This window comes from Podarcis raffonei, chromosome 7, assembly GCF_027172205.1.
Source record: "Podarcis raffonei isolate rPodRaf1 chromosome 7, rPodRaf1.pri, whole genome shotgun sequence".
Taxonomy (NCBI): domain Eukaryota; kingdom Metazoa; phylum Chordata; class Lepidosauria; order Squamata; family Lacertidae; genus Podarcis; species Podarcis raffonei.
The window spans coordinates 63,902,278-63,913,846 of NC_070608.1; the positions used below are offsets into that span (position 1 = coordinate 63,902,278).

Consider the following 11,569-nt stretch of genomic DNA (forward strand, 5'->3'; position numbering starts at 1 on the left):
AACCAGCAGTGGGAGTGTACTGGGTACAGAGTAAACAGGAGTGTGTACACAGGCAGTTACACTAGACCAAAAGAACTATGAACTAGCATGGTGTGTTAAAAGTATGTTGCTTAATTCAGACTTGTACAGTGGTACCTCGGGTTACATGCACTTAAGGTTACACACTCAGCTAACCCAGAAATAGTGCTTCAGGTTAAGAACTTTGCTTCAGGATAAGAACAGAAATTGTGCTCCGGTGGAACAGTGGCAGCAGGAGGCCCCATTAGCTAAAGTGATGCTTCAGGTTAAGAACAGTTTCAGGTTAAGAACGGACCTCCGGAACGAACTAAGTTCTTAACCTGAGGTACCACTGTATTTCTTTGTAACATATGATTGATAGACTAAGTTCCATCACCATTCTGATTTATGGGTGGGGGGCAAAATATAGGCACCCTGAAATTTTGTCAGTACCATGCGTATTTGGAATATTGGGGTGGGGTGGTCTTTACAAACAGGCCATGCTCTCTACCTTTTCAGAATCGGACAGATAAGCCAATCCTTGCCAAAAGCATACTGCCTATTTAAGGCCCAATTCTCAATTTCATGTCATATTGTTCTGCTTCTTTGTAAAGTTTCATTTTTTAAGATAAGAACTGTAGTACAGTGGTATCTTGGGTTACATACGCTTCAGGTTACAGACGCTCCAGGTTACAGACTCCGCTAACCCAGAAATAGTACCTCGGGTTAAGAACTTTGCTTCAGGATGAGAACAGAAATCGTGCTCCAGCGGCGTGGCGGCAGCTGGAGGCCCCATTAGCTAAAGTGGTGCTTCACGTTAAGAACAGTTTCAGGTTAAGAACGGACCTCCAGAACGAATTAAGTACTTAACCCGAGGTACCACTGTACACTACACTAGGAATAGTAGGGGGGAGAAGACAGAAGTGAAAGCAGCAATTAACTACATCTGGTTAAAGCCTAGTTCCAGTTAAAGAATTGAAATGCATCATTGAGGCTTGCAAGCTGGGTGCTAGTAAGAAGTTTCTGGTGTTGATTCATATTTCCTGGTACTTTATCCATGACATGACATGATTCAGAATTCGTCTGCTGTCTGTGTCTCTCTCTCGGGAATTTTACTTTCAGATAAATAAAAAGTTCAGAAAAGCAAAAGGTCCCCAAAAGTAAAATGCAAAATAAAACAATGTAACAAAAAGAGAGCTCATAAACATATTGTCCAGCTTTCATATCTATCAAGGGTGTCAACAAACACCTGATGAATTACAGTTTGCTCCGATGTTCCGAAAAAGTAAGAGTCACATATTCCAAACATCCAACAAAACAGGTGGCAAGGATTGTTTTAATTGTTCTGCAGTGGCATATGAAGCAATGTCCCACCATTTGAAGTAAAGCCCAGCTCTTATTTGCCATGGGTGACTGGACATCTCTGAGCATGGCTTTAACTCACATGCACTTTAAACATGGAACACAAAGGCAAATTAACATACTATCTACCCTCATTCTTACTCCTGGCTGCACAACCCCAGGCAAGGGGCTGGTAGCCAACTGCTGAGCAACAACCTGCAGAGCTCAGTGAAAGCCAGAAGATTATCTGAGGCGTACTTGCCTGGAGGCAGAGTCAGCATGCGAAGTCAGGTCCAGTCCTATGGTCAGGCGAACAGCAATCCAGGGGTCGGGGAATCTGAAGGTCAAGGGTCAAGACAAGTAGGAAGCAGCAAGGTAGGACTAGAAACTATAAGCGTGGTTACCAGCATCTGACTGCTGTTGGAAGCTCTGCTTAAGGCCAAAGCCAGCTGGTTCTCATCAGTGCCTTCTCCACTGTGTCCCTGAAGGCTGATCAGCTGCAGGTGGAGTCACTCTGCCTTCTCCCCCTTCAGGCTGCTGTTCAGCAGGCGAAGCTGACAAATTGCTGCATTAGCAGCACTGAAGTGACCTCCCTGAGGTGCATGGAGGTTCTGGGCTGCCCAGTTTACAGAAGAGGTAAGACCATGTAGATGGCCTTCTCAGTGGTGGCACCCAAGCTGTGGAATGCCCTCCCACCAGATGTCAAAGAAATAAAGAACTATCTGACTTTTAGAAGACATCTGAAGGCAACCCTGTTTAGGGAAGTTTTTTATGTTTGGTGTTTTTAATATTCTATTGGGAGCCGCCCAGAGTGGCTGAGGAAACCCAGCCAGATGGGTGGGGTATAAATAATAAATTATTATTGTTGTTGTTGTTGTTTCATAACCATCATGGTTAGTAGCCACTGTTAGCTTTATCCTCTAGGAAAGAATATCCTTCCTTAAAGGATTTCCTTTATGAAAGATTCAGTCCTTTGAATCTTTCTACAATTCTTCCCCCAGTGAAGTTTCCTTCCCTGCAGAATCTGAAATGGAGGAGTTTGCCTTACATATAGATGCCTCCACCATCAGCAGAACTAGGTTAGGATACAGTGAAACATCTTGCCTGCTTTTAGTGTGTAAATTTGGGGAGGGGTGGGGGGCTTAAGATTCCATATAGCAAAATGCAGTCTCTACTGTTTAGGTTCTTTTGAAGAAACTTATCCAATATAATTTAATGAAATTAATTAACCAGACTTCTTTTAAAATATGTCTTAGCAAAGTGTTCATTCTGGTTCCCATACTTCTATTGCCAACTGGGAGTGTTTTGAAAATTGATGTAAACATATCGTTGGACTAGAACTGAAAACATGAAAAATGTTCAGCAGGGTATTTCAACAGCGCAATCATTAAAGAAACCATTTCCTGCATAGTTATCGTAGTTCTACTGCTTAGCTTAATGATCAACATCATTTATCAAAACATCTACTTATATATATATATATAAATCCACAATGAACTCAACAGACCAAAATTCTCTCACGATCTCAGAATTTCATTGTGCATGCTGAAGTTCATTTTCATTATTCCCCCATCTCAAATGGCATAATATTTCAGTTCCAAAAATACTCTTCAAATGCCATCATCTTTTTTAAAAAGAACTATCAACATTTTAATCAAGCCTGCTTTAATACTTTATTCTTCTGTACTCATCTTTCTACTGCATTCCAGCTGTCAGTCAGTATTCCTTAGAGAAGAGAGAAAAGATAATTCTCATCCATTCTGCATTATTCTCTAAGATAAGAATCACAATTGTGCAATGTACTTTCATCCAAGTTAAGCACATTCCCTATAGCTGGAAACAATTTTTATGGGCTTTCCCTCATTCTCTGTGTTAATGGACTATCAGAAGGATGAAGTGCATTTATAGCAATACCATGTACTTACACACACACAACCTAAACAACTCTGAAGTACGTGCAGACTGTACAGTCATTTGTGGTCCTGCACCACTTCATATTGACTAAGAGGGACAAGAATGAGATGAGAACACTGAGCACATCCATGCTGTGTAGCCTAGAACTGCAGGAACACTGCAGTCCCCAACACTGCAGTTTAGGACTCAGCTACACAGCTGCAAATAAAATGTTTTAAGTGCAATATACAATGTGATGCTAGATGGCGATGGTGAGCCTTATGGAAAATTCAGTGTATTTTTAAAAACACTTTTTTAAAAAGTATTTTCAGACCGGTTTTTATATGTGTGTAGATTCCACCTAAGTCTTTACATCGCTGATGGTTGCAAACATTCATTGCACTCATAGGAGACCATTACACCCAACTATCAAAGCACAATTCGTCTTTTGAAAAAGCCTCACCAAAATGCTCTACACACAACACAGGGTTCACCAAAGCTTTCCCCCAACCCATGGGCCCCAGATATATCTGCTCAACGTACGCATGGCATCTTTTAAAGTATTTGCTTCTGCACAACACAAGTTATGTGTGCTTCTGGTTTGGTTTTGTTTCACTTATCTGCAATATTTAAACTAGCTCTAAGGGTTTAGCCACACTTCCTCTTGTCTTACTGCTTCTTCCCTCCACGAAAACTGCTCTTCAGTGCTCAATTGAAGCAAATGGCAACTCTGGTTTTCTCCTGCTAAAGAACAGGTTTCCCCTAGAAAAGGAGCAGGCAAGGGGGAAACTGTTTAGACTCGTTCTTAGAAAGCATGGGCCAAGCAGACAGTGTGGACAAGCCCTAAGTAACTGCCACTTTTTTGGGGGGGGAGCAAGTAGTAAGCTCTTTCCGATAATAAATAGTTGAAGAGGAATATCAGCATGTTCTGTAAGGGCTTTAAGTACCTCCCTTTCCTAAATCAGAAAAGGGATGGCTTTTTTTATTTTATTATATTTAATGTTTGTGTCTGCACCTAGTGATGCCTTTTATCAGCATATACACCAAGAAGCAACTCACAAGGGATCAGAGGAATTATGCGCATTTGGGAGAGGTATTTGGGGAACGAGTTGCTAACCTGCGTCCATCCATACACAGGAAAAGACAGACCCTGTTTTCCTAGACGGTATGTCAGACTTTAACCACACAAACTCACAGCCGCTGAAGTTTTTAGTGCTTTTAATATCCAACATAAATTAAGGGACTGGAAAGTATAAAATGCTGTGGAATATGCTGGCACGTGGTTTACCTAGGAAGATGGGACGTCTGGAAAGAGGTCACAATTTTGGTAGTAGAGAATGTGTTTTACATGCTGGAGGTATCAGGTTCAGTTCCTGGCATGAAAAGGGTTTTGGGCAGTATACCTGCTTGAAACCTAGGGTGAGAAGAGACATGACTAGGCAAGATGGAACAGTGATCTGATATTACAGTGGTACCTTGGTTCTCAAACTTAATCTGTTCCGGAAGTCTGTTCCAAAACCAAAGCGTTTGGAAACCAAGATGCGCTTTCCCATAGAAAGTAATGCAAAACGGATTAATCCATTCCAGACTTTTAAAAACAACCCCTAAAACAGCAGTTTAACATGAATTTTACTATCTAACGAAACCATTGATCCATAAAATGAAAGCAATAATCAATGTACTGTACTATAAAATAAATAAGACAGTATTGTAGATGATAAAAATTAAAATTATTTTTTTTTCTTACCTGCACTGATGAAAGTCATTATTTGGATGGGGGGCTTTTATCCATTTCTGCAGTCACACAATAAATCAGTCAGTAGCTGAACTGGGTTTCACACAGTCACAAAAACAAATTAACCGAAAAAGCCTCAAAAACCAAAACCAAAAAATAAATAGAAAAAACGAAAGTGCCAAACATAATCCATTCCAGAAGTCTGTTTGACTTCCAAAATGTTCAAAAACCAAGGTTTCAATTGGCTTTCAATTGGCTGCAGGAGCTTCCTGCACTCAAATGGAAGTTGCGTCGGACGATTGGCTTCCGAAAAGCGTTCGCAAACCGGAACGCTTACTTGTGGGTTTTTGGTGTTTGGGAACCAAGCCATTTGAGAACCAAGGTACCACTGTATTGCACACACATTCACACAAACACACACAGAGAGTCTCTGAGTGACTAGAAGTTTCACAGGTCCCATAACATCCCTTTTTACTTCCTTTGAGTGGAGGTTACTGAAGACTGCTGCAATTTCTGTGATATAAAGTTTTTATTAAACACATACACACACACAAATATACACACACAAGCACACAAAGAGGCTGGGCATTAGACAGAAGGGTCTCAGATTTATCACTCCAACAGATCCTGTTCCCCATCAGGTCTTTCTTTCAAACTCAATTTCAAGACTGCATTGCTGTTGTTCTCTCTCACACAGACCTTAATGACATCACCTCCAGCCAGGGAAGTGGGGGCAGGAAAAAGAAATGCCCCCTTCCAGAAGCGTCTTCAGCTATTTTGTTTCTCTGGCAGCACACTGCATAACTAAATAGATGGCTAAGTATCGGTAAAGGCCCGTTCCACAACAAAAGAGAACATGTCCGACTGATATTAACCATTTTCCACAGTCCTCTTCTGGCAAAAACTAATATTACAATTAGAAAATCAAATGGCTACCAGGCGAGGGGCGTGGAGGATGCCCTCCCACACACCATAGTTCAGGGTAGGAGAGGGGTGGGGAATCTGTTGCTCACTCTCCTCCTGCTCTCCGCAGCTGGATCAGACACGCACCTTGCCACAGCTGAGGAGGGTTGCTCTCTGCCGCCTGGTCAGAAGAGCTGCTGCTGTCAGGCGCAAGGTGTGCCGCCCGCTCGCCTGCCATTTTGTCACCCCTCTCAGTCATGACACCCGGGACGGACCGCACCCGCCTTCCTACGCCTCTGCTACCAGGGAACCCAAGACGGCATCTAGCGCAACCCCAAACCTGTAGCAGTGTAAATCAGCTTCGTTTGTTCCAAGAAGCAGAGGTTAATGTTATAGGTGGCACTCATCAACCCTCCAAGATACAGTGGTACCTCGGGTTACATACGCTTCAGGTTACAGACTCCGCTAACCCAGAAATAGTACCTCGGGTTAAAAACTTTGCTTCAGGATGAGAACAGAAATCGTGCAGCGATGGCGCAGCGGCAGCAGGAGGCCCCATTAGCTAAAGTGGTGCTTCAGGTTAAGAACGGACCTCCGGAACGAATTAAGTACTTAACCTGAGGTACCACTGTAATGCAAGGGATTAACAAGAGCAATACTATGCAAGTTTATTCAGAAGGAAGTCCCACTAAGTTCAATGGATCTTAGTGCTATGTATAAGATTGCAGCCTAAGAGTTGTAGCCAATGTTAGTCCTACTCAGAACAGATGATTGAAATTAAGGTGAAAAAAGGTATAGTACCCCTGGACGGTTAAGTCCAGTCAAAGGTGACTATGGCGTTGCGGCGCTCATCTCGCGTTCAGGCCAAGGGAGCTGGCGTTTGTCCACAGACAGATTTCTGAGTCATGTGGCCAGCAGGATTAAACTGCTTCTGGCACAATGGAACACCATGACAGAAACCAGAGCACACGGAAACGCCGTTTACCTTCCCACCGCAGCAGTAACTATTTATCTACTCGCACTAACGTGCTTTCGAACTGCTAGGTTGGCAGGAGCTGGGACAGAGCAACGGGAGCTGACCCCATCGCAGGGATTTGAACCGCCAACCTTCTGATCAGCAAGCCCAAGTGAAATTAAGAGACATAGCTAACTTTCGTTCATTAATTTTAATGGGTTTTCTCTGAGTACAACTGAGTTGCATACAACCCTAAGTGTTTCATTACTGCACAGGTGCTTATTCCAGTGAACAAGCCTTTGGGTTTGTTTTCAGTATTGGATGTGTATACATGCTCATGACCTAAATGCAATGTATGTTTGAAGGAAACAGACCTCTGGTATCATACTTAGAGTCATCTATCACTAGCTAGCCAAAGACCTATGGAAACAGTACCATGGTCAGTACCATATATTCATGGAACCTGAACACAGCGTTGCAATAGGCATAGACAGTGATCTCTTCCAGATGACCTATTTATTGAGCATGCATTCGGATTTGTCTGCAGGGAGATGCAGTGTCAATCAACTGTTATACCATACTTTCCAGAGCATTTTCTCATCACTTTCCTTACTGCAATAAGTTCAATTATTTTGGAAGTGTGTTTGTGGCACAAGAGCACCAGATTCACTTTAATTGTGTAAGTTGATTCTGCTGGTATGTGACTGAATCCCATCCACAAAAGTAGTGAAAGCCTGGGGACAGTCAGTGGCTACTTGAGGTGACTAATGAGCAAGGGATGTGCAGCAACGAAACTGTGCAAAGTACACGATGCTATTCAAAGTCCTTATTAGCACAATCCTGAATTAACAATGGCCAATTTAATGGTTGGACTTCACCCCCAAAGGAGCGCTCCTCCGTTGTCTCCTAAAACAGATGGGTGCCAACCAAATTAACAATATAACTTCACTGGATTGTAGAAACAAGCCCTTTATTTATGTTGCACCCCCAATAGGTGTGATTTCATATGCCACAACCACTACTCCATCTAGCCCAGAGCTTACTCCAAAGCCTTAAGCTGAGATGTTTCCGGACTTATTTTAATCTTAGACACCAGGGACTGAACCTGGGATCTTCTACATGCAAGTAAATTTCCAATATATGGAATCAGGAAACTTTTGAGGTATTCAAAATATTTGTTTATGTCCCATACAGCTAAAAGCTCCTCTGATATGAGAGGAGGCTTTGATCCCAGGCATAGGCAAACTCGGCCCTCCAGATGTTTTGAGACTACAATTCCCATCATCCCTGACCACTGGTCCTATTAGCTAGGGATGATGGGAGTTGTAGTCCCAAAATATCTGGAGGACCTAAGTTTGCCTATGCCTGCTTTAATCAATTAATACTGATTGTACAGATGGAGAGGTGAAAGGCTCCTGCTGCTTTTGAGTGGTCCATTCATAACTACCAAATTGGCTGTTTGGCCTGCACACCCAAATGTGCTTTTTAGACACTTCCACCATCCCAAGAGATGGGTACACACACAGAGACACACACATCTACATACGTAGGTACATACATACATGCAGAGAGGCTGGCAATAATTCAGTAAATGGGCGTAGCCAGGGGGGCAGTTGCCCCCCCCATCAAGTAAATAAATAAATAAAACCTTGACTAAAAGTAAAAACCGTAGAAAGATTTTGACGGGTTTTTCTGAGCACCTGGGGCCAAAAGAAAAGTAATTTAAAGCAACTCTTGTTGAGACATTTCATTCCGAATCTGCCAGACAGAGGATGATGACAGATGGGTGTCTTGTTCCCCCCCCCCTCCCCACTCCACATAAATCCTGGCTGCACCCATGCTCCAGTAGGATCGCTTCTCGGGCTTCGTATGCACCTGCCAACTTCATAAAACGGCATGCAAATCATGTCATCTGAACGCAACTCAACTATGCGACTTAAGATTTGGGAGCTCATTTAGTACGTGAAATGGGCGAGGGGCGCTTGCAAGTGGGTGGCACTTTTTTGGCGCGACGATAAACCGAGATTGCAACTTTCCAAGAAAACGAGAGGGGGGGGGACAAGAGTAGCAAGGCGGGGGTAGATAGAGTAAGCGAGAACCATAAATGCACTCCCACCCCTTGTTTGCACGACAAGTTTCTAGCGCGCGCGCCGCCAGGTGTTAACGAGGGCTCCGCAAAGGCTCCACTCCTTTCCTCCTCCTGACACTCACCCAGGTTGACGAAGCTCATGACCATGTCCGCGTCACTGAGGAAGGCGCTATCCTGCGAGGTGGCCAAGGCTGGGGAGCCGCCGCTGCCGCCGCCGGAGGATCCCGGGTGGTGACTGAGGAGCGTTTTCCGCTGCAGCGGGTGCGCCGTCGGGGGTTCCCGGCCGCTGGTGCTCTGCTGCTGCTGCTGCTGCTGCTGTTCCTGCGTCCCCTCTTCGTCCTCCTCCTCGCTGGAGAGGGTATTGTACAGATCCAGCATGAAGAGCGGCGCCGAGTTCAGCCTGCCCGGAGGGGGCACCAACTGTTGCTGCTGCTGCTGCCTCCGCTGGTGGTGCGTCGGCGGCAGGGGAGCCGCTCCTTGCTCGTCCTGCCGCGCTAAGCCGTGCGCCGGCCGGGGCCGGTGCGGCAAGCCCAGCACCGAGAGGATTTCCTTCTGCATCTCCCGCTTTTCGTGAGACTTGAGGCGCCGGTAGAGGAAGCCCGCCGCCGGGGACGACGAGGAGGAGGTGGAGACTGGCGCCTGGGGCTGCTCTTGGCTTCTGCTCGCGCCCTCGCCGCCGCCCGCCAGCAGCGCCCCCGCGACGGGCGGCAGAGGCAGCGCAGGCGGCGGCGAGCAGCAGCCGCTACTGCACACCAGCGCCCACCACCACAGCCAGCGCAGCCTCGGAGGCATCGCTCCTCCGCCCGCCGCCCGCGCGCGCCTCGCCTAACCTGCTCGCTTTTTCGCCCTCGCAAGCGCTTCTCGAGCGCGCCCTGAGACTCCTCGCTTTATCTACCCCCCTCGGGGGCTTAATTCATTGAAAAGGGACGGGGAGGGTTGGGAGACTCCTTTATAGTCGTTAACCTCATTCCTCTCCCTGGTCAGGTGCAAATTCCCCTCTATATAAAGCGAAGAAAGGCTCGCGGAAGTTCCGCGCCCGCCCAGCGGGTCTCAGTTTCGCCCGGCGTCTGTTGTTTTTTTGCCTCCTCAGCCGGCCGTTTGCTCGCGCGTCGAAGAGCAAAATGAGTGTGGAAAGCAGCGCAGGGGGTGAAAGAGCAAGCCGCCTCGCCCCCGTTTCCCAGAGAAATTCCCTCGCAATTCGGGCAAGGAAAAGAAGATGCGCTTCTTGACAGAGCTGGGCGAAGGGTGGAAAGGACCCAAAAAGAAGGACCCCGACCTAAAATGCCGAAAGTAAAAAAAAAATGGGGAAAAGAAGCGTTCCTCCCACGTCCTTGCTTTCTCCCCAGGAACCAAATTCCTTGCAAAATAATAATTAAAAAAGCAAAGCAGCCCAATTCCCAGCCGGGTTCCCTGTCAAATTCGCCTTGCGCGAAAGCCTGAGGGCGCTTTTCAAGGCAATCCCAATTGCGCGCGCTCTCCTCTCGCCAGCTCGGGCAGCCTCGAGTCACTCATGTGAGCGGCGGCAAGTTGCTCGCAGGTACCACGACCCAGCCGAGGGAAGCGCCCGCCTCCTCCTCTCCTTGATGGGCAGCGGAGGCGACGATTAAAGAGGCTCCGGGTCCCTGTCTGTCATGGGCGAAGCCTCTCCTCCCCGGGAGGGGGCGTTCCCTCCTGCAAACTCCAGAGCTCGGCTTCTCTGCTTGTTTCCCAGAATAAGATATAGGCGGATAAGGATTAAAACAGAGAAAGGACATTGCCGGAATGGAAACATACATGTGCAAAGGACGAGGGAGGAATGCATTTGGTTTCGTTGCTGACCCCGAGCTAAAGAATTAGATTGGTTCTCAAGCGTTTGGCGCGGGCGGGGAGAATCCCTTCCAGGATAAAATCCAGATGTTTTGGACCATGCGTTTCCTATCATACCTGACTATAGGCTGTTGTTTAAAACATCTGGAGGGCACCAGCTTGGAGAAAGCTGCAATAAAATAATGCCTTCGACGGAACATAGGCGAGAGGATTTTTATTTTATTTTTTCCTAGCGAGGTTTCTGCAGGGTATTAAAATTTGTTAATGTTTCTTATGGTGAAAGAGAAAAAAAGGAAGCAGTGGAAGGGGGGGGGGAGATCAGGGAGGCAAAAAGAGAGAGATAATTTGGAACAGAAGTTAAGTTCTGTGTAGGAATTGGTAGCTTATTCAGATACCATCCCATTCTTGAAGCACAGGCTAATTCTGTGCATGCTTTCCTTTTGTGTACCTCCCTATCCAATATAATGGCTTAGTTCTGAAGAAACACATGTGGCATTGTATAGTATAGTGTGTTTTAAAATGGGGTTCAGAGTTTTTAGGGGGTTTTGAATGTTTTATGTAGTTTTTATGTAGTTTTATGTAGTTTTTCAATTTCATTGTTCTACATGGGACAATGACAATAAAGATATCGTATATCATATACTGGCCTAAAATCCGCTAGGCGAACTCCACTGAACAACTCTGTGCAGACTTCCAGATTTCAAAGAGCTATTTAAAGCAAAAAAAAACCCTCTTCTACTGTAGGTGTGGCCATGGAAGCCTCATTCCTTAAACCTAGAAACATAGTGCTGAAGGATACAATCAGGTGCCCTAGCATGGGTTTCTGTAATGGCCTCAAAGAAGGCAGGCA

General features: G+C 45.7%; 1 protein-coding gene across 1 annotated transcript in view; it reads right to left on the reverse strand.

The window, feature by feature from the left end:
* BMP6 (bone morphogenetic protein 6) overlaps positions 1-9,705 on the reverse strand; it is an 88,935-nt gene extending 79,230 nt beyond the window's left edge. The window contains exon 1 of the mRNA XM_053396936.1: positions 9,036-9,705. Coding sequence (XP_053252911.1) covers positions 9,036-9,705 — 670 coding nt within the window. The remainder of the gene's footprint in view (positions 1-9,035) is intronic.
* Between the last annotated feature and the right edge of the window lie 1,864 nt (positions 9,706-11,569).